Source organism: Colias eurytheme, chromosome 2 (genome assembly GCF_061535395.1).
Source record: "Colias eurytheme isolate Ceu_HAF_F1 chromosome 2, ilColEury1 Martin Lab GWU primary, whole genome shotgun sequence".
NCBI lineage: Eukaryota > Metazoa > Arthropoda > Insecta > Lepidoptera > Pieridae > Colias > Colias eurytheme.
Genome location: NC_142981.1, coordinates 9,350,790 through 9,378,789, shown reverse-complemented (window position 1 = coordinate 9,378,789; position 28,000 = coordinate 9,350,790). Strand labels below are relative to the sequence as shown.

The 28,000-nt window shown below is 32.8% G+C and overlaps 2 protein-coding genes across 2 annotated transcripts in view; both read right to left on the bottom strand.

The window, feature by feature from the left end:
• LOC149910598 (uncharacterized) lies at positions 1–783 on the bottom strand. The gene has a single exon (XM_090109555.1). The coding sequence runs from the start codon at positions 781–783 to the stop codon at positions 1–3; it is 783 nt and encodes a 260-aa protein (XP_089965681.1).
• Positions 1–27,763, bottom strand: part of LOC149910597 (LIM domain transcription factor LMO4) — an 89,244-nt gene extending 61,481 nt beyond the window's left edge. Inside the window, exon 1 of the mRNA XM_090115703.1 lies at positions 27,442–27,763. The gene's annotated coding sequence lies outside the window, so the exon portion shown is untranslated. The remainder of the gene's footprint in view (positions 1–27,441) is intronic.
• Between the last annotated feature and the right edge of the window lie 237 nt (positions 27,764–28,000).

Sequence of the window (28,000 nt, the reverse complement as noted above, 5' to 3'; positions counted from 1 at the left end):
TCAAACTATTTTATTCAATGAGTCGATGTCTCTTATTAATATGTAATCAGTAAAGTCCGTTTTCCTCACGTAAATGCGACCACTTCTGACCCAAACATGTTTATAGCCTTTTTCTTTTGCCTTGATGCGGGTTGCTGCATGCAACGCTTTATTTGAGGGACTTAGATGTTCAGTGATATATATAGGGGATTTAACATCATCAAGCCCCAAGTATGAAGTATTTAATTTTTCAGTAATAGATTTAGAACGATTGAAGTTAATTGAGGCTGCAAGAAACGAGTCTCGGCGTTTCGATGTACTAAACTGGACAATTATAGACTTAGGACGTTTACTGGAATTATTGGATTTCATAACACGCGTGCAGTGGGATATCTCTTCTTCCTTCACATCACTATTTATAACTTTCCCTATTTCCTTAACTATTTCGATTAAATTCTCATTTTTCTTTTGAGGAACACACTGCAGCTCAATATTGTTGGCCCGAGCCTGCTGTTCCAAATTATTAAGACGCGATGAGACATCTTTCAATGTGGCTGACAGAACATCATTTTGTTCTTGCAGTTTCTTGATAATTGCTTGGTCCTCTTTTCTGTCTTTCAAGATATCCTCATATTGGAGGCTCATAAAACTCACAGAATCTCTAATATCCTTAATTTCTTCGCGCATCGATTTAAGCTCGCTGTTTAATATATCTTTCATAGCAGCTGTGAACTTTCCGATCAGCGTATCAAATTGATTTCCGATTACCTCCTGTATGATAGCACGTACACTGTCCTCAGCCATTGTTGTTGACGTTCCCGGTGGCGATTGTAAAGCTTGTCTCTTATTGCCACGAACAGTTATATTCGGATTGAAACGAACGGGTGTATTATCGTTATTTTTAGTTTTAGGTGTTTGGGAGACGCAAATAGGACATATCCACGCAGTTGGTTCACACGTTGTTGAATCCAGATTCATGCATTTACAATGAAAAGATTTTTTGCATTTAATGCAATGTATATATTCTTCATTAATATCAATTAAGGAACAGCATCCCCACTCCAATTCAGATGCAGACATAATTAAGAATTTTTATCTATCTTATTTGCTTTCACAATTTAAAGCAAAAAAGAAATATAGCAATAATTTAATATTTTTGGAAAAGCTCTGCAATAAATGCTCCCATATAAAAGTACTTTCAGTCAGAATATTAATCTCATTGAATTTGCACGGAAATAAATGCTCACGATGCGTTGCAGTACGTCCCAAGTCCCAACGTTGTGGCTAAAAGAGCTTAAGCGCCGTGCAGAACGTGTCGCTTACGCGTTTTGTCCGCGAAGATGGTTGTGATTCTCGTTCGGGTAGATAAATATAAAAAAATTCTTACGGTTCGATATTTATTTGATGATTATGGCACTTTGTAGACGGAAACTAATTCAGTTTATTTAATCTTTAGATAGAACACAGATTAAAGCTTAAAAATTTCACAGTCACTGTAGTTTAACTTTAGAAGAAGCAATTAAATATGAATTTTAAAGTAAGAACTTTTGACAACACACTTGCACCGTTAACCTGTTAATTTTTTTGAATACGATTGTTTTCAAAATACTGAACATTCGTAGTACGCTCGTCACCTTGGCCCAATAAAACTGATACAGCCGTACAAATAAAAACTTGCTTATTCAAACCTTATGCAATGCATAGATATGATAAGAATAAATAAAGAATAAGGATGTCATAATTTCTTACAAATAAATTTGGAATAACGTCGATGTATCTATGCTCACGCTATGCAATAGGCGCGAAGCGGCAACGTCGCAATTCATTCACAAAATTATGAAAAACATTGAAATTGTCTACGGTTAAGCCTTGGTGCTGTCATTTTGCTGACGTTTGACTTCGTCGAATTTGTTGTGAAGTTTCATCATACGATGTTCTGTTTATTTATTTTTTAAATATTTATTCGAAATAATTTAAATATATCATTAAATATGCAAGCAAATGATAGATAACGCGATCCGCTATACGAAGATAAACCCACCTTGAGATAGAGAGTTGCCAAATAACTGGTACTCAAAACATACAACTCCAGGCTTAGAAGATTTATATTTTCAACGAAAGTGTATATATTATTGTGATAAGTTTAGAAATAAGTTTTATGTATGTATGGTTTGGCGCATGTTGTAAATAAATAAATCATTATAAATATCAAAAGGGTTTTTCATAATTTCGTATATTTTGACATTTCATACAAAATTTTCCATTTCAATAGGTACGTAATGAAATTATTAATTTGCTCAACTTTTTCTACTTCTCGTATTACTCTCATTGCTATTATCTCAAATTTAGATTGAAAATTGCTTCTAAAACTTGTAAAACACAGCACAATGTACTAAAAGATATGTTATAATTCGGTTATGTCAGACTTATACTAGGGTGGTAGCCGTAATAAGGACGGAATAGCATTAGTATGAATACTTATTACGAAGTTATACTAGGTTACATTTATTTCGTGTTTATTTGTATGATTTTTCCTTATTCTTAGTTTATTCTTTGCATAAAATGTTATAACTCGTTTATTTGTAAGGCTGTTAGGTTTTAAAGTAGTGTCCGTATAGATGGCCTTAGAATGCTCATTTCCTTGTTCATCAAGATCAGACTGTAATACCTATCCTGCATTCATTTATTTACATCCGATTATTAAATACGACTTTTTATAAAGAAATTGGTTCAATAAATAAATGTGAAAACTCATATTATAAATTCGAAAGTTTGTAAGGATGGAAGTTTGTTACTCTTTCACGCAAATACTACTGAACCAATTACAATGAAATTTGGTATGTAGGGAGCTAAAGAAAAGGGAGATAGGTATATTTTAAAAACATGGTCAGTAGGTACATATTGTGTATTGAAACTTATAGATTACAATAAGCTATGTTTACATAGGGTAGAGTAAGTTGTCACGGCTGTATATTATCTTGTTGTTCTACAGAGATAACGCATTCCTTTGATACCAAGATGTGGCCACTTAAAAATAATAAATCATTACGTCATTTTGTTTTTAAATGTGTAATAGATAATCCAGTCTGTAGGTATTTATGCTCTACAAAAGGTGGCGTAGAAAATGTTTTGAAACGATATTGTTTAGGTATGAAAGGTTAATAAAAATCCAAGTTTTCGACCTTGACGGACCCAGGCGCTAGCCGCCATCTTGAATTAAAGGTGCTAAAATTAGGTATATTTTAAATAACTTCTCAATTGTTTACTAAATCACAAAAGTGTCTATGAGGGGTTCAAAGAAGACAAAATTACCTACATTTTTTTCATACATGATTATTCTGTAAGTCTTAAAGGTAAAAAGTTACAAGCGACGGAAATAATAATATTTACAGAAATCATATAATTTTAATTTTGTTTAAAAATTGTACAGCTATCATTTTTTTAATTCTCTTTGATGGCCCGGGCTGGTTAATGGTGGCTTCTTCATTATCGTCGCTGAAATTTTCTGTTTCATTGTCTGTAATTTTAGTTTCCAACCATGAAATTTCGTCATCATGACCAGAAGAAATCGAAGACGCTGGAGCACGCTTTCTAGTAACTTTTTACGGAGGGGACATGGATAAGGAATCCTTAGAAGATATCCGATATGAACGATTCGTAAAGTTATCAATAAAAAGTAAATTTAATCGACGAAATTTCATGGTTGGAAACTAAAAATACAGACAATGAAACAGAAAATTTCGGCGACGATAATGAAGAAGCCACCATTAACCAGCCCGGGCCATCAAAAAGAATAAAAAAAGATTGCTGCACAATTTTTAAACAAAATTAAAATTATATGATTTCTGTAAATATTATTATTTCCGTCGCTTGTAACTTTTTACCTTTAAGACTTACAGAATAATCATGTATGAAAAAAATGTAGGTAATTTTGTCTTCTTTGAACCCCTTATAGACACTTTTGTGATTTAGTAAACAATTGAGAAGTTATTTAAAATATACCTAATTTTAGCACCTTTAATTCAAGATGGCGGCTAGCGCCTGGGTCCGTCAAGGTCGAAAACTTGGATTTTTATTTACCTTTCATACCTAAACAATATTGTTTCAAAACATTTTCTACGCCACCTTTTGTAGAGCAGAGGCTTTTACATTTCCCCACAGACTGGACTAAGATGTAACATGTCAGTTTTTACGCTGCTATCTACAAGAGATTAGAAATATAATGAGTAATGATAACTTAAGAAACTTATATTTAGATTCTGTAACTTATTATTGAAAAGAAAATTACCTTCTTGAATATTTACAATCCATACTAATATTATAAATGCGAAAGTAACTCTGTCTGTCTGTCTGTTACTCAATCACGCCTAAACTACTGAACCAATTTGCTTGAAATTTGGTATGGAGATATTTTGATACACGAAAAAGGACCATAGGCTACCTTTTATTGCGAAATATGTACCACGGGCGAAGCCGGGGCGGACCTCTAGTTTAAAATAAAATTAAGAAAATATACTTATCCGCACACAAATGAATCGGATTTAACACAGTCATAATAATAGACGCAAATAAAAAATAATTTAACATTTAAATACAATTTTATAGTTGCCAAGTTACGTGTGATGCATGACAAGTGGGTCGTTGATCGCTCATGGGCCAAAATCATTGTCATCAAACAGGTATGTGACGAAATCAGGGTAATGACCATATAAGTATAATACCAGAAAACTTTCCTCGTCTTATTCTTTACAATTATTATAATCATTGTAACTGCTAAATTTTAGGAAATACATAACGTTTTATAAAATTTAAACACGGCAAAAAGCTAGGAACAACAATTTAAGATAGAATCGAGATAAGTTTATGATAAATTATACTATACCATATTTAATATACAAAAGATTCAACGTTAATGACTGAGAACATATAAAATTTTTAATATTATACCAAGGTCTTTTAGGTCTTTTGGGGTAAACGCTTTTATAATTAATTATTTACCAAGCTCAATTTAAGGTTCCATATTTAGCTGGCATGTATTTTTTGAGACTATTGAATGAGACAAAGAATCATAAGTTGATATTTGTTTTCATATTCTGAATTTTTATTACTCGTTTTATAATATCTGAATTAGTTTTATATATTAAAACTATACTTTTCGTAATTATATTAAAAGAAAACAGTTTATTTTCAAAGAGAGCGTTATCACGGCCTTCCTAAGTCAATTGTAGTTGTCATTGCTGATACGAAGTCAGCGATAAGAATGCATTTATTGTTCAGACAGTCAATGCACTTTGCACAATCTCAAATCCATTAGCAAATAACAACACAAATAACTAATTAACCAGATTGTATGCGTTACTGTCAATATTTTTGTTTTTATTCTTTTACATTTTGCTGTCTTTATTTGTAAATAAATTTCGTATTTAATTACACAAACCTACAGATGAAAACAGAATAATTAAATGTAGATCTTACATTGAAGAATATTTAAAGAAATTAAAAGTGTAATTATATTATAATCCATAGCATTAAAAAAGATAAATGTCGAGTTAAGAAAGATACACTGTATTCACCAGTTTTTAGTTCATAAAGAATACGGAAAGCTATGGTACTGTATTATGCATGATATTTAAATGACTGGTGAAAATGAATTTCACAAAATAACAGTTAATTTAAGCGGTAAATAACATCCAACCGTTATTGCGCGTGCGATGTCAACCGCGACATTTGATATTATAACTGGATCGGAGCTTTTTTGAAACAAGTGTACCTACTGTAAATGAGAAATAGAATTAAATTTAACGGGTCTCAATTGTAATCTGCGAATATCGTCTGCTTCTAAAACACCGCTTCGGGCAAATAAAATAAAGCAATCGATGGAAAAAAACAATCCGCAAAATAATTTATATTTTATGTGATTATAAAATATAACAAATCACATTCCTCTTGGCAATTTTGTCTCATAATTCTCCTTTTACATTGTAATTTATGGCGTACAGATTATTAATAATGGGCGATTAATTACGGGGCTTTGAAGATATCGTATTGCCCGGGGCTATTGAGAATATAAAAGGTTCAATTATAATAAATGTAGCTAATTTCAATCAAATAATACTACTAATTAGCTGACATCGGCGTTCTTTGAGTGCGGCTAACAAATGACTCAATTGACGTTGTTAATAGTCTGGCCTCCGTGGTCATTATAAGTCGACTTAAACCCGAATAAGTCACGACACACTCCTCCAACAATTAAATTTAGATTTAAAAAGTAATAATTTCTCACGGAAAATTATATGAGCGAAAAGATAGATATAAAAGATAATATATTTTAGTTTAGCAGTAAACATTTTAGTTGAATTTTCCATTTGACCGTGTTTATGAATATTATGTTTTAGTTATATCCTATAAGTATCCTATAGCGTTTTCTATGGGAATTTACACTTTCCAAAACAATACATTTAAAACTACCTATTACTACAAATATAAAGCATATTCAATTATAAAAATCAATTTATTAATTCTCATGCAATTATTACAAGTTTATATTTCAGAAAGTTAATTATAATTGCAAAGAACTAACTCACGTCGAAATTGATCATGAAATAAAAGAAAGTCAAATACTATTTAAGAATTTCTAATAGAAATCGTTCTTATTACCATTAATTATGAATATAATTTACCGCGGTTGAACATCGTTAGCCGAAGTGGCATTAACTTATTGCTAACGTTACTAACCCAGTTAAAACATTTTATGGTAATGTCACATGCAATACTTTTTAATCGATTTAATCTTTAAAGAAAGTTACCAAAGTGTAAAAATTATAAAAAGTTTAAATTGTGCTGGTCTATTTTTAACTTAAAGAAAACGTTAACAGGTAGTTTAGAATTACAAAGCATCGAGTTTTTATAATTAAAAATTAAAAACCTTCAAAACTTCATTATTACAAGGTGACCTTTATCATTTTTAATACTGACATCTCAGTTTATCTATGAGTTAGTGGCGTGTGAGTCATTTTAAATATATTTTTCAAATGTGAGAGGCTGCAATGGGTTTAAGAGATTTATTTGTTTAATACTTTTAAAATTATGAATTCACTATAAGGTCGTAAGTACATATATGCATATTACATTCGTCATCTAAGGTTTTTTTTTTTTTATTTTTTATTATAGGACATTATTACACAAATCGACCTAGTCCCACAGTAAGCTCAATTTAGGCTTGTGTTGTGGGTACTAGGCGACGATAAATATAATATTTAATAAATACATATATAGATAATAACACCCAGACCCAAGAACAAATAATTGAGTTCATCACACAAATATTTGCCCTGACCGGGGATCGAACCCGGGACCGTCGGCTCAGTAGGCAGTTACTTTACCACTGCGCCAACCGCGTCGTCGTAAGGTTAAATATGCCATAGGCAATCCATTCGTAAATTCAAGCTGATAATGAAGGCCATAGTATAAGAGTTGTTTTTGTTAGTAACTATCGCAATTTTAATAGTTTTCTAAACCAAAAATCCAATCTCTTAGCACCATGATAAATAATGAATTTATTTAAGAAATCAAATATAGCTGTATAGAAGTGTAGTGCAGTCCACAGAACAGTAAAGTCCCACGCAAACAATCAAAACGGATTAATCGAAGGTGCCTCATTAGCTCCAGCCGGAGGCATTTGTGTCATTCTATCCAAATGCTTTGTTTTAACTAATTAGACTTCAGATTCTGTTCTGCTTATATTTACAACACTCATTAAGCATTCTGCCATCATATTTGCTTCACGTGTAAACAAAGTTCAAGTCTCCTTTGCGGTCCTTTGAAACTCTTATTATATTTCTTTGATATTTAAGATCATTATGCTGCTATTACTTCGAGGTATTCTATCGAAAAAGGACATCTAATTCTATGAAATTTTTTATACGGGTTTTTATTTAATAATTCATGAAAATCGGCAAGTTCAAATGTTTCGAAGATTTGCATCGTGGTAATTATATTTCAAGGTTTTTCATGCGGATACAATAGTTATCTCAATTTCACTCTACACTTGTACAAACAATGTTGTTTTCAATCCATGCCAATTAAGCGTTTAATGTAGAAAATTAAGTCAGACAACGTCAGTTTTGAATTAACATAAAGTATTAGTCAATTATTTTTTATTAAGATTTATAACCGCTTAACATAATATACCACAGCGTTACCGAAAGTGATGCGTGCCATGAAGTGGCCATAAAAATAAATCAGTTCTAGTTTATGTACAAATGCAAGAATGACGGATATTTTTTGTTCTTGGTACGAAGTGACATTGATGGACAGCGCGGCCAGCACTGGTGGGTGGTCTAACCGGAATATTAACTGCTTCTAATTTACCAGCCTTTTCTCTCAATCGTAACTGAAAATCCGTTTGAACTGTCAGATTGTACGTACGAGATTGGCAGGTAACTTTTTGCTTTTTGCTCCTAATCCAACAAATGGGTTACATTATTTCGATTTGGGTATCGATAGGATTTTAGTAGTTCATGCGCAGAATTTCTGGAATGCTATGTATTTGATCCGGGTGAAACGAAAATTGAAGGATCACTTTTCTGCAGTCAACAGGTACTTACGACACACATTAAATAACTCAATGTTAACACAAAGTTAAACTATTAAGAATAAAACCGTTTTTTATTGCATCCATATACAATTTTCAAACACATACAAAGGGAAGAATAAAAATAGAATTTTAATATGTTCCTTTAAAAATATATTCTAATGTAAAGGGATTTAAAATCACTAAATAACACAACACTAAAGACAGCAGACTAAAATATTCCGACAATAGAAAACATATAAAATATAGAAATCTAACGAACAAAACGTACTGCGGGCATTGTCCATCACGCTTCGTCGCCTCTGACGTATGGATTAAAACATTTGTAAAGTATTACAGTAGTTATAAGTGATAGCGGTACCACAATTGACAGGACGTCGCCAGGTGGCCCCCAGCATTTTTACGGCAACCAGATTTAGCGACCTAATTAAATTCATATACTAATGTGTTATTTATGTCGTGGACATAATCGAAATCGATGCCAAGCTTTTATTAATGGTTATCATTTGTGGGTCTATTTTAATTATGTTTACGCACGAGATTGATTTTATAAAAAAATGGCTGGAAGTACTTTATTGGTTGAGCTAGGTCATAGTAAAATAAATTATTTGATACATAAACATCGTCATGCCGTATAAATAATGCTTACAAAGCTCTTAATCAAGACAGATTCGAAGTTTGTATTAATTAACATTGACAGTGAAATCACAAGATACGACATTACAAGTAAATACGACATAAATTTAAAAGTAGTAATGAAGCGTTATTGGTATGATAATAAAGCTAAATTGATTAGCGGTGGTCCCGCGCAGGTAGGCCGCATTCCTGACCCGGCCCGTCCCTGCATGTTTGTCATAATGCTAACAGACACAGTATTAATAAAAAGTATTATACAAGTATACAATTCACTTTGACGACAGCCGGCTAGAAATTCTCTCTCCGAGAGAATACACTCAATATTTCGGTTTTAAAATAATTGCATCCAGCACAATGGAGGTAATATGCATTTAGGTTACGCTTGCAGCTCATGTTGTGTTTTCTTTTCGAATTTCATACAATTACTACGGCGGTTTTAATTTATTAACATCTTGCGTTTAAATTAGCCTCTAAGTGCAGTTATTTAATGAAATATATTACATATAGCAATTGCAATGATTATAGATTTGACAAAGTATTATTCTGAATTCGTTTGAAAGAAAATATTAGGTATAGGTAGGTACTAAATCTAGATTTTGGGCGGTCGAGCAGTTTGGCCTTCACGTCATGTTTACATTCTAGCAGAAGCTCTAATTACTATTTTTAAATTATGACATGTAAATCATAGGAAATATGCGCAGGCGCATGCTATGAAAATGAGCGTAAAATTAATATTAGGTCAAGGATGCCATCATAGTAGCACTTGGCTTCAGACCAGTGTGTATATTTAATGACACTGAGAAAATATTCATTTAATGCAATTACCGCATAGATGATGTAGTTTTTTTTAAGTCACATTTTTTTTCATTATTGATTGAAGGATTTTATCATTTTCAACGTGAAGCTGATGAACTAATTCTCTAAATAGGTAAATCATAATATTCAGAATTAACATATTTTATGTTTTCATTTCATTTTACTTAAGTATTAATAAAACTTGTACCCAGACCCTTTTAAAACAATAAAATATTTTTCATACTTCCGCTACAATATTTGATTAACATAAAATAATTGCAATGTCATTTACACATATATTAAACAAAAAATGTTGAAATAGCATGATAAATAATTAATAAAAACTAATTTAAAATGCAACGTTTTAATTGTATAACCCTCTCACATGATGCCCTTTATGAATAATTTGTTAACCCCCCGATTCAACCCCATTTTCATTATTACTAATTACATTTTCTACATTCTACTATTGTATGTAATGTAAATGTTAGGTAACCAATCAGTTATATTAATAACGTATTGAAATGGTAACGTTTCATATTTTAATGTAAAAAAACTTTTTAATTGCCGAAATCTTTGTATGATATCACATCAATTGATTTATTTTTAATTTATAAAATACTGGCCTTAAAATCAACGTCATATATCATCTAATTAATAAGATATTAAATGATTTTCAGAACGTCCTTGTGGCATACAATTTTAGTGGAGAGCGATTATTTTATTGACTGAGCGGCTGCGTAGGCGCAATAGGTATCCCTACAAGCCGTAAATATATTACGAGCAGTCATAAAAATACATCTAACATATTTCCAACACTTTGATTTGACCCGTTTACACAGATCAAAGCGGATAAATAAAGATTATCAAATCCAACGTCATAACTGCAAGAGAATTTTTATATTGGCGAGATTTTTGCGCCACTTGCTTATTGAAGCTCGGCTTCTATTGGCTCATTAAATACGATAGTGTGATGTTTTGTGTTGATGAGTAAATCTGAGTCCAATTTGTTGGACATTTATCGAAAATTTTAATTAACCTAATGATATTTTTTTCTTGTATTTTTTAGCATAGCTTTCAAGGTATTCCAGGGACAAGTCTACATTATTATAAATGGACCAACACAAATATATCAAAAGATGTGTAAGCAATAACTTTTAAAACTTCTTCAAATAAATAACAGTCCACTCTTCTTTATACGAGCTTCAACCGGGATTAATCAAAAGATCGAAGTCACGTATACGGCGTGGAGTCATCGTCTCAAATCTCAATGAACTATCTTCGATGGCGCACTCATTCACCAAGATTGGTCGCGCACTGATTACCACCTGGCCACTTCAAGTCTTATCTACCGCAGTACGACCGTACGACGCCGGACAATCTACGACCAGCCGATCTGTCGCACGCCTCACAAAAAGTGCCCACAGCTCGTTTTGACCGAATTTCCTCTTTCCATTCACACCTTTTTATGAGTCTTTTTTCATGAATGAAGTCGTGTTCGGGATAATTATTGAATTTCGCCGATTCGTTACGAATATCGATGAGCCGGAAGCCTATTGGCGCGGGTGATTGCATCGAGTGAACAAATTCCGAAGATCAGAAAGTAATTTTATGGTTTTTAAAGACCATTTCTGTTTTAATCTCTTACTTATGTTGATTAGTTTTTTCGTGCATACATTATTGTTGAATCATACGATCAAATTAAAATTAAAATTTTACGTTATAATACGTACTCTGAATATGTACATTCAAACAGATTGCGAGTGAATTACCAATTATATTACATTGAATGTTAGAAACTTTGATATTAAATATTTAATTAACATAATGATTTCTCAAGAATGCGAACTTGATCTAGATATTAACGGCTCAGTAAACACAGCAATCATAACCGGACCGAACTATAATAACATCGTGAGTATTCTACAATGTACACTCTAATTAGTTCTCAATAACTGTAATATGTATTGTATAATATATTTAGTACAACAAACAGTTCGCAGCCGTCGGGTAGATATTAGAGCGGTATTATAAAACGAATCAGTGGTAATAACGCAGGGGATCTAATTAAATTGCCGCCGATAATAATGGCACTCGGCTTCCCCTAGCAGACCCCTCGACATTTATTATTCCTGCAACAGTTCCCCGGAACCGCGTGCTCCAGTTTGTTCAACATGGAAATGAAGAATTGTATGTGCAAGTAATGACTTTCATTGAAATCTTGCCGTTTGTCTGATGGAGTTATCATCCTTTAATTGCTCTCCATTGAAGCTCGGCTAATCAACGTGTTTAGTGTGCTTCACTTTGTTTGTTGCGATGTTTATCGTAGATAAAATATTTTAATCATAATTAATTGTATACAAAAATGCAATCGAATTCTCGTTAATATGTGATTAATTAAGATAAGAATTTTTTAAATTTTCGACGGCAAGGTTGCTTTAAAAACTAGATTATACAATTGCGTAAGCTGACGAGGGATTTGTGTCAAGCGATTTGATTCCAGCATTGTATTACCCCCGATTTCGCACGTCCTGCACCGAACTGTCGAATGCAATCTACGGTAATTCATACGCACACCTTTATATTGTTATATCTCCATTTCATTGCTCGCTTGGGACTACATCTGCTCCACCCCACCCTTCCCCCTACGTCCATTAGTGTTTTGTGAATGATTTAAAAGCTCTTTCGGATAACTACTCTGTAAGTGAGTAATTTAAGACTTGCTTCCCATTTTATCAGTGCTCCCTAATTTTGAGTGCGCATTAAAACATTATATGACGGGAATATAGCTGATGTTGGCGTCGGGAATGATTCGAAGTGCTTTTAAATTTTTAATCTAAAAACATCCGTGGAATAAAACACGGATGTACTGCATTAAATCAGCATAAAAGTAAATGTTTTCATTACATTACCTTCAGCTATAAAGGGCAATAGATTATGAAAATCTCAATGCCGATATGAACAGCATTTAGCCTGAGTGCTTTGTGAGGCCCTTCTAATTAAGTAAAGGTTAGATTAGATTCATAAGAGTAATGAGTAAAGAGCGAAGTCCAATTAATCAAAACCTGGTATTTACAAAATGTACTAAAAGACTATTAATAAACCATAACATAGTAAGTTCTTGGAACTATTTATACTTACAAATGTGAATAGCAATGTTAATAATCATTACCTAAATGGACTAAATAGTCTTGAATAAGGTCTTGAAGCACTAGGGAAAGTTCAATACTCGGTCCTAAAAGAAATGACAGCGCGAAGTACAGGTACCTATAGCTACTTAGTAGGTTGTTTAGGTAACTAGTCGTTTCGACAACTTGTTTCACAATACGGTCACTGGTACTTTAATGCTTTGCTGGTGAATATTATTTGTACGTTATTGCAATCATAAGTCATAACATGTATTAATTGTTGGGTATCGTTTGAAACTCCTTACATAATTTTTGCACGCCTCATAAGCGAAGCGTTGAGGTGGGTACTACAGTCACTTCGCGCAAAACATCTGATTTTTCAAACTTAAAATGTCTTTATGTATCATACATTGCACTTGTAAGATAATACATACACACACATATTAAGAAAAAACACTATTTTTAACGTTCATGATATTTTTGATGTCATTTTTGTTATTTAAACTAGTTAAAAAACAGTTTAAAAAAGTTCTGTCTTGGACGTCCGTGTGTCTGTATGTGCGGATCCTTTTTCTTGTTAACACGATAGCGACCGAAATACTTTACTAATCGAGTCTTTTTTTTTCTCTTACGCTTGAGTATGCTCAGGAATAGAACCCTTTCATTTTTCAGGGTCTGATTCGATGTGGTTTAATTGTTATTAAATAAACAGAAATAATAATTAATAAATATTTATTAAAAAAAAATTATGAGGCGTGCACTTTTGGATTTTCCAAATTATTTTTCATTTGGTACAGTGAATACCTACCTTCTTTGAACTGATCTTTGAGAAATAAAAATAATTTCAGCATACGTCATCAAAAATTAAATTTATTAAATTAAATTAACAAACTTTATGAATCAAATTCGATATAACCGAACAATTTACGCATATATCATAGAAAATTGTATTGGATAAATATCGAACTCGAATCCATTTCATAAAGCCGGTGTTACGCTCAATAATTTATAGGGCCTGTAAAAATGTCTGACAAAAGGAATAACCCCCTACCATTGGGAAACGGAAGAAAATCCGTCATCTCCCACTCGTAAATAATACGCGTCGGTACATGCAAATGAGTGTTATGTTAATTTATCGGTGGGATGGGGCGGTAATGATAAGATAAGGCTTTTGTTGTGGCAGGAGATACGCCTCGTGGGTCGCGCCGCGCCGCGACGCTTGTTCTGTTTGCCTGGATGTATACCAGCTAGAAGAATTCAAAGCTTGGTGATACATGTAAAGTATGATGTAGGTACGTACCTATTTGTGAGTAAGTAGCACATATTTTGTCTTTAATTTGCACTATGGTTAATCTGTTAAATAAAGGCACTTGTAAAAGTTGTGTTTTGAATTTACTGCCATGATCCAAGATATTGTGTACACCGTATTTACGCGAAAGCACCCGGGTTTCGGATGTCGCACGCAACACGAGCATTAAAGTACAAATAAATGACTCATAAATGGGCAATCATACATGGTCTACAACAATCGTATCAAATAATCGTCAATAGATTTACCATCGAGATATCGCTTCATAGGGCGCTAATAGCCCAACAATTCTCGAGATAAACTTCGCAGAATCGATTGTCGCTAAACGATAGCTGTCATCGTGTATCGACAATAGAGTAGATTGGGGTAAATTGCCAGATAAAAATAATTTATCTGTGTTTGTGTAGTTAACGAGCGGCGCAGCGGGATTCCCTCACCCCACACTTCCCCCATAGACTGTACGACGCCGTAACTATTATTATTTTAATCATTTCTATAAGACAAATCTGTATTCACATGTGCACTATCATAAATAAAGAATATCGGTTTTAAATTGCGCATACGCAATGAGGCTTTGTTTTGAGTTGAGGTGAGTAACAAAGAAATGTCAAGTATGCTAATGTTCGAGGACATAATAGTTTGCCTTCACTTCTAAATATGTGAGAACGGTGACACAAAATTGTGTATTCTTTTTCGTGTTACTGGAAACACGTTTTGAATGAATATTTCAAGTACATTTAAGAATTGTATACTTCTCGCATATGAGTAGGTTCAATATAAGGTACTAACTTGGTACTAACCAACAAGGGATTGTTAACATCATGATTTAGCGTTAATATAACAATATTAATAAGCAAACAAAAATGATTCATAGTAATAAAGCACATAAGTGATAAGTTACAAATACATTAGCGAGTAACCGTCATAATATTGATATTAATAATTTATAACCAATTGGTTCGATTCACACACATCTTCGCTAATTATTATGATAAACGCAAAAGAGTGTTCTGTTAAAAGGATTCAATAAAAACTCAAAAGCTCCATTATCATTATTATATCATTTTTATTTTTCCTAATATGTAGCTAAAAATCGTTTCTTAGTTGCAATACATTTGAACAATTACTAACATGTATACCTTATAGCATTTAAATGACTACATGTATATCCTATCACAGAATTGTACAATACAGAATGGAAAAAAATCACAAATCAAATATCCACATAAACATTTGTATTTCGTAACAAGTTCGCAGTAAAAAGATGCGTAATTGATTACATCGACGCTCATTTGGCTGATTGTATGGGACTCCAAATTGCGTATTTAACACACGGGAAGGACCCTCGTGAACGTTGCCAATTTAGACACCCCACTCTCGCACTTATTGAACTTATATTTAAATAACTTTTATATCTTCCATGTATAGAGGAAAACAATGCTTAATTATAATCTAGCTTAATTAATAAAGCAAATACATACATTTGTTAACGAAAAAACCTCTCCCTTAAGAGCCCCTTATACTGAAAGTTTAGGCATTTTAGGCACTGAGACGGCTCGCGCCCGCGTTGCGCAGGAGCCGGCGCGACATGAACTCCGGTGACCTAAGAAAGCGGGCGATTACGACACAGTATAAATAAATCAGTAGTTCGATTTTATTTGCTATCGTAGGAATGTTGTTGATAAATAAATTTACTACTTATCCTATACCATTAAACGAGCAATATTTGCATATTTATATATTTGTTTGTATATATACAGTGTGGAAATTTTCGATGTGCCCTGAATGGAAAGTACTTGAAATACTAGGGATAGCAAATTTTTCAGAAAGGAAACATTCCTTTTTCAAATTTTATTTTATTATTCAAATCGATAGAAACAATATAAAAGATAATTTATTGTTAATTTCTCGTAAAATTATTTGCTCTTAGAAATAAAAATATCATGGAATCGAACATTTTTATTGTAGTATCAACATCATCTAAAAATAAAGAACGCTTCTGGTTTATTGGTCTATTTTATACATACATTTAAAGTTTAAAATGAAACTCTCGTTCTGGATACATTAATTTATTTTCTTCTGAAAATATTGGTAATAATAATTAAAAGTAAAACAAATAAAAAAGGCAAAATAATAATTGAATATAAGTATGTAATAAGTAAGTTAGTGTATTCAACCAACTTAAAAAAGTGTGACTATTTTACAACAATTTGAATAATAATCAATTAATGATTTGTATTATTGTATACAATATCGAAGCTTTTTAAGAAATGTATAAAATAATTTTTTATGAATTATGAATTATTATCATACATCATAATATTATGTTACCGGCAATATATTAAACCCTTCTTAGTAAATGTATGTTATTCCGAGAAACGGTCGGAATGAAATAAATTATATTCGTCACATTACCTATTTACCTATGATATCTTTAAATCTGAACTTTTCCTAAGTAGCAAATGTGGGTGGTTTTTGGGGTAGCGATTAACCAATATGAGGTCAAAACTAAAATCCAAGATGGCGCCGACGAAAATTTGAAATGTTTTCGTCGTGGGTGTCATTTTCAAAGAGTTGGAGTAGCTATTAATCAATATGAGGTCAAATCTAAAATCCAAAATGGCGACAACGAAAATTTGACAAAATTTCGTCACGGGTGTCATTTTCATGGTTTTGGGGTAGCTATTAACCAATATTAGGTCAAAACTAAAATCCAAGATGGTGTCGACGAAAATTTTACATCTTTACGGCATGAGTTTCATTTTCAAGGTTTTTGAGACAGCTAATTACAAATCCCCAATGTTACCGTCGATAATTTGGTATATTTTTATTACAACCGTTTACATATTTTTCGAGCAGAATTCAGAAACCTTGAAAATGACACCCGTGACGAAAAGATGTAAAGTTTTCGTCCGCGCCATCTAAAATTTTAGTTTTGACCTCATATTGGTTAATAGCTACCCCAATAACCATGAAAATGACACCCATGACGAAAAGATGTAAAATTTTCGTCGGCGCCATCTTGGATTTTAGTTTTGACCTCATATTGGTTAATAGCTACCCCAAAACCCATGAAAATGACACCCATGACGAAAAGATGTAAAATTTTCGTCGGCGCCATCTTGGATTATAGTTTTGACCTCATATTCGTTAATAGCTACCCCAAAAACCATGAAAATGACACCCATGACGAAAAGATGTAAAATTTTCGTCGGCGCCATCTTGGATTTTAGTTTTGACCTTATATTGGTTAATAGCTACCCCAAAAACCATGAAAATGACACCCATGACGAAAAGATGTAAAATTTTCGTCGGCGCCATCTTGGATTATAGTTTTGACCTCATATTCGTTAATTGCTACCCCAAGAACCATGAAAATGACACCCATGACGAAAAGATGTAAAATTTTCGTCGGCGCCATCTTGGATTTTAGTTTTGACCTCATATTGGTTAATAGCTACCCCAATAACCATGAAAATGACACCCATGACAAAAAGATGTAAAATTTTCGTCGGCGCCATCTTGGATTATAGTTTTGACCTCATATTCGTTAATTGCTACCCCAAAAACCATGAAAATGACACCCATCACGAAAAAAGTCAAATTTTCGTCGGCGCCATCTTGGATTGTTGTTTCATAAAAATAATATTTGTCATACTCATTGAATACAGATCAACCAACATCATAATAGTCTTTCTACTAGTACTTCAAAACTTTGCCGCTATTCCTATTCAACAACCCATAAAAAAGAGGATCTCAGGCAAGGTAATTTTTAAAACATAATTTTAAATCACTACATAGTATAAAACAAAGTCGCTTTCACTGTCCCTATGTCCCTTTGTACGCTTAAATCATTGAAACTACGCAACGGATTTTGATGCGGTTTTAATAGTTCTTTCGATTCCCGGTCGAAGAAAATGAATTTTTGAAAATCTTTGAATGCAGTTCTATTTCTTTTTAAAAATAAAGGAAATTTGCTATCTCCAGTATTTCTAGTACTTTCACCCAGGGCCCATCGAAAATTTCCACACTGTATTTACAAACAAATATATTAATATGCAAATATTGTTCGTTTAATAGTATAGAATTAGAAGTTAATTTATATTTACAACAATAATCCTAGGATAACTAACAAAATCAAACTACTGATTTATTTATACCGTGACGTGCTCGCCGTTTTACTCGCCGCTCGGTTCTAATACGCGAGCGGCGACTACAACGTGGTCGGGAGCAAAACTAGCACAGGTCCTCCTTCGATGACGTCCGGCTGGACTCTGGCGGCACTGACGTGGTGCGCGCGAGTCGCATTTTACGTATTATATTTTATATAGAAAAAAATAAGGGCTAAATTATAAATCTATCCAAAAATTTCCCTGTAAAACCTGATTAGTAATGAAATGTAAAATTTTCATAAACATAGCGTTCCCCTAATTCTCATAAAACTGATTATGCTTTCAAAATCGATGTTACTTCTGATTTTTTTTTGATCGAGTCAAATGTTTAATATTGTGTTTTTATCCAAAAAAGTCACTAGATCAAACGTTTATCTGTGCTATATATTTTTTTAGGATTTTAAATATGATGATTTCTATCCAAAAACCATGATTTAGAAACATACATTTTGAACAAGGGCGCCTTAAATGACTAATTTTCGACTAATAACGTGATTAGGCCGCCTAATAAACTATACTGTTTTTTTTGTAACTATATACATTAGCAATAGTTTCCCATATGTACTTATAGTTTTATCGAAGAGTAATATATGTATAAATAAATAAAATAAATAATTTTCAACGATCAAAAAGCGTCAATATTTTCGCGTTTATTATAAACTAACAAAAGGCTTATAAATTTATTAAAGAAATAAGTATATGTTTAATATATAAACTTTCAGATTTAAAAATATATTTCAGAGAAAAAAAATATAATGTACAAAATAATAATGTGGTACTAGCCAACTTGGTGATCAAAATCCGGTGTAGTGGCCTGTATTCTGGTCGTGCTCCTTTATGAAAGGATTTGTTTATAATAAAATCGTTGAGTAATTGACAAAATTTCAAAATTATATTGAGAAAATTTGAGTGCAAAGACACTCGCAAGACCGTTCTTGTCGCATGTCTATTTGCACTAGTTGTTTTAAAATAACATACAAAAATAGACTTCACGATTTTTTTATGATAATGATGTAATAGTTGTGTCGGGTTTATTAATAAACAATATTGCTTTTATCTATACATCGCTTCAAGTGCCAATTTATTATGTTAGTACATATTTAAATTTCAAATGAACGCAATCAATTTAAAATGTGTAAACTTTTTATGTAAACAGTGTTATTTTACTAATATGTATTAGGAAAAACATTTATTTTTTGTTTGAAATGACTTCATAATTGTATTTAAAGTCAAGGCATACATCATTTCTACCTCTAGGCTCTAAGTCTAATATATAAAGTTATTAGGTGTTCAATTATTTAAAAGTCCACACCATGGAAAAGTAATAATAATAAAATAAGTATTTGAAATGTAACAAATCGTTAGTGTAAAGTTGCGAAGTATAATGGGTCAATTGCTATATTATCGCAGTGCAAATAATCCCGCCCTGCACAGATTAGATAACTCCATAAGACATCAAACTTTGTGAGAAATAGCCTTTTAGCAATAACGTTATACTGATATATAATTTACCGTTTTAATAACCTGGTTTACATTAAGAACCAACTTTGAACAAAAACAAGTTGACGTATTTTTCCGCGTTTCATTAGGTATTGCATTTTTACTTCTCAGTTCCTTCACAATTATTCAACATTTTTCTGTATATGATCGCTTCATTAGAACGCTTACGAAACATCGCATAAATTTACAATTAATAAAGAGTCACAATAACAAACAATTAATTTAAAAATCCAAATCAATTTAGACATAATCTAAATCTATTATTGGGAATGAATAATCAAATAATAGAAGTGAACAGCACACTACAATTTGAGTGGAACACGGAAACGGTTTGTCAAAATTTGTATCATTTAATGAATGCGCATAAATTGATGAAAACGGTATGATTTTGCAGGAAGCGGCCGGTAGCCATCTATGCACATCTAAATTGAGAGTAATCGCTCGTTTTAATATAATATGCGTCAGCTGCGATCTATTTGCAGGCACACCGGCAAATATTCGCAGTTTTTACTATTGTTCATTATGACTTTGTAACTATCACAGCGAAACGTGATTGCAATCGTTTTTGTTTTAATTTTTTGACATCCTATCTCGAGAGTTGATTACAATGTTTAATGAATTAATTTGGGTTAAAATATAGATACCGAACTATGCCAATTCTCACTTGTTTTTTAATGAAGTACAATAAATAATTTGTGATAACACAATCAATATATTATGTTCTTAAATTTTTAACCATTCATTTATAGAAAAGATTTCAATACAACACTTTTAAAACCGGTTCAAAACTGGAAAGACACTTTTGCAATGTATAATTACCCACATCGGAATGGAGGCCCAAACGTGGACGAATGTGACTTATTATTCCACAAATATTTGTCGTGTTTATCATCTGTGTCCTCAAGTGGTATCTGTCAATGGGTCAAGGACATCGTCACTCGTCACCATCTTCACAGATGCCTTGTATTGTTTTACTCGACAGATAAGCCGTGACGACGTGGCGCAACTCTATGTTGTCATACTAGTACATGTACATAGTTCACTATACCGGAATATTTATACAAACAAATTAAGCATCAAAAACAACGCTAGATAGAAACGCAAGTTAATATGGATATTAATTTTAATTGATTAAAAGCTTAATGGGGCTGAATAAAGTATGGTTATCAATGACTCAGCCATAAAAGCAAATAATACCATTGTCTTCATTATTATAAAATTAATATCAGAGATGACTCAGCCATCAAAATAAATCAAATTAGACGCTTCACTATATAGGAAACAATGAAACAAAGTATGATGTTAAAAGTCGCAATTAATGGAAGACAATGAGGCAGAGACTAAAGACTGAAGTCTCATCAATCAGCGATTCAGCTCTTCTATCTTTGCTTGTTACACATAATTATTAATCATGAAATATAATTAAAATTCTCGATGACACGCCACAGTCCGTAAATTTGTTTGAAGATTAAAGGACACGGAATCCTTCGATCATTCTTGAAGTTAGTCCCGGCCTTAGCAATGTTAATTGAAATTTTAGTTGGAATTTTTAATGTCGTCGCGAACGCTTTTAATTTTAGTTACCTCGGCGTTTTTTTTTTGTTTCTTAGGTAGGTACCTATGGATATTAAGGCATATTGTTTTTTTAATGGATAAATATACAACGTCAGGGTACGTGGTTAATAAAAAGGACGTTTATAGATTTTAATTTGAGAATTTTACATTCGAGTCACGTAAACTTTCCAGTTAGATCGAGACAGAATAACGTACAATTACATTACTTTCTTCTGAACTATGAAATGATTATAGTTGTAAATTCCTTTACAGATTATCCCGACAGTTATGGCATATCATCTATTCAAAGTACCACTTAACATCTGCTCTAATTGCATTCATATGTTTGTTACTTTCATACATTATTCGCTCCGGTAATCAATTTTTCATTGCAATGTATGTTGTTATCAGTATAAGTGGCCGTGCCTTGTCAACACCGTAAAGTAACATTAACGAGTGTGAGATAATGTTAGATTTGAGGCGCCTGCCGTCTGCCACACTGTAATTACCTAGTGACTCAGCACAGCTTTGTTCAGCATAGGATCCGCGAACAAACTTGTTTTAATTAATTTCGTGTCTCGAACAAGCCTGAAAGCTGATTGTTATCTACTTAGTTGCTGTTAGCGCTCCGGACTCTGATAATGAAGCAACATATTGTAAAGTTATGATGTTGATGGCGATTGTCTTCGTAGAAGGATCTCCTTAGTTAAAGTGGGGTCTTATGTCCCATTATGGATATATTATGTAGTATATTCGTTTAGTAAGATAGGCTTTTGTACGTCAAATGGGTCGCAAGAGCTTACGATAAAGCTATCAAAATTGCTACATAAAAGAAAAAAAAAAATAAGCATCAATTGATAACAAAAAAATATTCTAGAAAGGAGATTCCGCAACTGCTGTGATTTCACCCCAAATAAGATCATTAAAGCCCTCTGAAACTTTGACTTGCATAAAATTTAATAATATTGTTTCGACAAGGTTAATATAAATGGAGGAAATATAAATAAGAATTTACTATAAGATAAACTCCAATTTATTGATGCATATTCCTATTGATAGTTATCCTCCATCTTCCTTAGTGCGTTTATAATTTCACCAAGTTGGACGGACGTGTTTGGGGCGCCGGTTGCCATGGCAACGGGTGAATTATGGACTGTCTTTATATCGTTAGTAGCAATTCGCTACGGACAGTAATTTTCTAATATATTAAGGCACATAAAAATTAGACTACCAACTAATGAAAAAATTTAACAAATCAAAATAATTTTTATCTATTTCTTAATATAAATCAGAATTAATAGATATTTATAGTAATCGAGTTGTATAAACTGGTTCGTGTTATTAATGTATTTAATGTAAACACATATTTATTAATGTAATATGAATAAATTTATGAGACAGATTAAAAGACTTCTTTGATAGCAGTAGGTAGTCACATGTTTCATTCGACTAATATTAAAATTAAATGACACATCCAAATCGCTTAAAACCAACTTCTAACCCATTCAATGACAAAACTAGATACTGCTTTCCGAATCGGTGGTAAATGTTAAAAATACTATGTAATGACGATTCGAAAGTGCTACTAAATAGTAGTCTAATTGAATAAATGAATGTTTGAGTTTGAGTTTGAGTTTGAAACAAACTATAAACATTAACAACATTAAACTTATTCATCATTAATTTTAATAACAACCTTTTTGATACGCCTTTATATTATTTATTGATTCTTCAAATTATAATTAGTAGCAATTACGATACCAAATTCTTGACCGCACCACAATTTAATACCATGACTAGCTAAAGTTGATTGCCCGCACACAGAGTGAGGCCATATCTATGTCATCACGGTTTACATTGCTGCGGAAGCATGAAGTCTCTCGGCTAGCTGGCTCATAACACAGCAATGGACTAAAAAACTTTGACTAACGCTAGGTGACTAATAGTATAAGGATGAAAGGTTAAAAAAGGTTCTCGCATTAATAAACGAATTATAAGTGGCTGTTATATCAAATGTAAATTTTAATAACGTTTTAGCTGGCCTATGATTATGATCGCACGTGATAGATTCGACGATGGAGATTTTCCTATACATGTTTGTGTATCCTTGTTTGTTTAATTGTGCAGAGGAAACCAGACGTCACTTTCTAATCTCCTTATAATGTATTATCATCACCGGGTATTATTGCGAACTGTTTCAAGGAAATTTCAAAACAAAACGCTCGCTTGTCGAATACTTCCTTTTCCTATGTAATCGTGTTTGAATTAGTATTAATTATTGAACTAGATTTTAATGAGGTCGAAAATCTAAATATATGAAGAGTAATGGATAAGTTCCTTAAATAAATTGAGAACTCCAACGATATCTTACAAAGCATGCTGCATGACCCTTCATAATTCGTTAAATATAATTTTAGGGACCCTAATTTATTTGTACAATTATTAGTTTCCGTAACAGGGGACCGTCATTCAAACAGAACAAATAAACTGTGGGAGACTTTGTTTATTTTTGTTTAAGGCTAAATTGGTTCTTCTGAGAATACGCGGTAAGATCGGTAATCGCTAAGTAAATAAGTGAACACTATGCCCACCAAAATACAGAATCCTTTTGGAAAAACTAACATTCCAAAGGCAATCTAGCAATATATATACATCCTCAACCAATTTGAGTTTATTAAGATTTTATACAATTAAAGTGGCACGCCCTCGCTTCGGTTGGGAGAAAAGAAAAAATATACGTTTTAATAAAACAACCAGTACAAATTGACCTCTCTGATGTATGACAATGTGAACGTCAAAGAGACCAAGCTGTTATTCCGGACCTAAACAATTCTATTATTTTTAAAACTGGCACTTGATATGCATAGTTTAAAGTTTTATGAATAGTTTGAGTAAGGAAAAATATGAATAATATTATTATCTAATTATAATTTTGGTTCGGTTAGTCAATATTAAAAGATAAGCTTTATCAGACAAAATAATATTGAGATTAGTTGCAATTTAAGCTTAATAGTGATAAGTTCCATGGAAATAACAAGAAATATTAATTATATATATTAATTATATTGTAAGATTCGCTGCCAAACGCTGTGGCCGACTTCGTAGTTTATAACCTGTAATCCAAACCAGTTTGCCCAACGTGGCCTGAGCGGAGAGGGTATGATACCAAAGCAGGTGTACTGAGCCTACTGACTCAATGAGAATTCCAATTCAACCATATATAGCCTTTAAAAGATTTATTTTACTCGTCGTTTCATTTAAATAATGTTCCACAACAATTATGCGACATGCCCGAATGTAGGTTTATAACGTCTTGAGACTTTCCTTCGGTAATTAAATTGTTTGTCAGAATGTGCAAAATAAAATACATTTGTATATTTTTTTGTTTAGATAATCGTTGTAATCAAATCAATATTATTACCAAACAAAATCCCATTTTTGATACATCGGTCTTTAAGAAGTATTATGTAAAGTGAATTTAAAGAATGCTAGACAAATGTTTCTTGTATCAATCAGTAATAATGGATTCAAGAACAAGTTTGGGGTGGCGTGTCTATAACGCATCTTTAATAATTTAGCGGCCCGGGTCCCTGCCGGCCCTACTTGAATAATGGATGCAACGATAATACGAGTAGACCGTCTGAATATTTTCATGCATATGTCTATATTATACTTGGATTATTAAGTAATGCATTATAGACGTTCAGCGTTTATAGACGAGGTCATGGTATGGTGAGATTGTAGAATTTTGTCAATAAAATCATTGATTGTTTGGTGTTTATTGTAGAACATTGATTTTCTTGTTAATGCGGACATACTTTTCTTGATTCACAATAATGAACATTTTATTAAGGAAAGCAATATCTATAGTCTTCATTCTTCTACAGTAGTCTATATTCTGTTGCTTTATCCGTCAATTAAATTTAAAAAATGTTAACAAGCACAAACACAGTCGTCTGACGTCTCTAATTGGGGTTAGAATTATTGGTTGTTCTGTTATTATTTCTCAATTTGACCGTTAATTTATAGACGTATCGTATATTTGCATGAGGGTGCACCAGAATGCATTTAATTCGTTAATAAATCAGACGGCGGGGGTGGTCGGGTTCATTAGATAGATCGCCTGGGGCCTTCCGGGCTCTCCTGCCCACTCCATCCGTCCTTCTGTTGCTCCATACATTTAATTTGGCAAGGCTAACGCGTGATAGCCATTTCTTGAAATAGATATTTCACGTCTACAATAAGATGAGGGTTTCCCAAGTTTTGGTGCTACCCAATCATTAATAACTTTGGCACCGATCTCAATTCAATCATAAGCAATTGACGATTATAATTTTCCGTGATCCGTATTCGAACATTAACAAGCGCGCTTATTAAAGGCTTGAAAAAGTTTTAATTTTATCTTCTATTAAAATAGTTGTACCGCGTTGAAAATCTTACTTAAATAAGTTATTAATTGGCTCTCATAACTCGAGCTTATCGCTGGCATAAATTAAGGTAGATATTCGCGCGCGGGCGCCTCGTCCACGCACGTAGTAAAACTTTTAATTGCATTCGGCTCTGTCAGTGTCGTCAACACTGAAAGTTATGAACACCCCAACAACTATACTCATTAAATACATAAAAATGTTTACTAAACTTATAATAGAATGTTTAAGGACGACATAAGAAAGTTTTTTCAGCAAATTAAATTGTCACTGTTTACGCAGTGGGCAGGGTAAACATAAAACAATAGAGGCCAGGACCGGACGAGAGACTCATTAATTTAGATGATTGTACAATTATCTAAATATAAGCGGAGCGAGACGCCCATGCGGGGGCAGGGTGTAGTGTACTTCAACCCGAAAAGGAGGGAGGGGAGCGGGCACTCGTTTTTAATTAAACCGGCGATGAAATGAAGTGGTCCATGTAATATTACTTATATATATTGTAAAAATTAATTTCAACTTATCTCGTTAATAAAGTTTTTATAACACCCAGCACAGGAATTTCACTTTATTGCCATCTTTATTAGTTTGTAATAGTTTGACGTGTTTACATTTATTAAAATAATTTATGGCTTCGGGATATGGCATACATTCTAGCCCAGTATTCATAACTTGAGTAGCTGCGAGTACTTGGGCAATAGGTACAATTCTTAAACTCCGCTATATTGAAGTCTCTGCAGAAGGGTTGTACGCCACGGTCCGCTTCTTTATTTGTTTTTCGTTAAAGCTTTAATTAAAAGTGGGATTATTTTAAAGAAAACTGCTGTTCAAAGTAAATAAATCTGTGATGGTTTAATTATCTCTTTGTAATTGAGTTTTACCTTGTTATTACATGTTTCATTGAAATTAACAAAAAATCTGTTGTTGTTAGAAAGTATTCTGACTCTTTTTCATAAATAAAGCATTGTGATTCGTATACCTACCTCAAATATCTACGTCTGTAGAATTTGCATAGCATAAGTAAACCCTTGTAAGTCCCTTTAGCTAATAATAATAATGTAAAGTACAAAGGCTGCCGATGCTTGTAACGTCAATGTTTTTGCTTTTAGTTTATGACGTATTGTTTAGTTTCTAAATAATAGTTGATGTTGTTGGCTGGGACTTGGTGGTGTCTCGAGGCTGCACGTGGTGTTTGTTCGATGCTCCGTGATATATTCATCTAAATTCTATTCGGCTGTTAAAATATTTTTTAATATAACTTATTTATTACTACAAGCACGCAACGCAACAAAATTTGATACTTAATACAAGCAACTTCACTACAATGCAGGACTATTGTTTATTTTACCTGAAGGCTTTTGTCCTCAGAGGTCCGTTAATCGTAAGTCCAGGTTTGGTGCCTCGTGGGGCCGCCGGTCTCCGAATCGACACGATTCACCAAACAAAAAAAATCAACAATAACAAAAAATTCACTAAACTTGTTAACTTAAACTATTCCACCGAAAGTAGTCATGTACTTTTTAAGTTCGACGTAACAAAAGACTCAATGCACAAAAACTTTCTAACAAACTTTAAAACAAAAACTGTGTGTAAAGAGAACTTCGAAAAAAGTAGTTGTTTATGGGGATCGACGACACTTCCCCTCGCAGCGATTCGGTTGCGACTGAAGCACGCGGTCGCTCGCGGTGGGGAGGGGAGCGGAGAAGGGGTCTCCCGGCCCCGCGCCTCACCGTATTATTTGATTAATTCGCCTCCCCTTGTATACTCGGCAAGTCGTCGTTAAGTTTTTAAATTTTGAATAAGAGAAGCCACAGCCTTCACCTACACTGTTTAATTATTTAATTGAATTAATTAAGATCTACTGACATAAACCAAGATTAGACGTTAATAAGCAAAAAGTTGAAGGA

Excerpts from the sequence above, each read along its gene's own strand:
- LOC149910598 (XM_090109555.1), bottom strand. The coding sequence starts at position 783 with ATGGCTGAGGACAGTGTACGTGCTATCATACAGGAGGTAATCGGAAAT.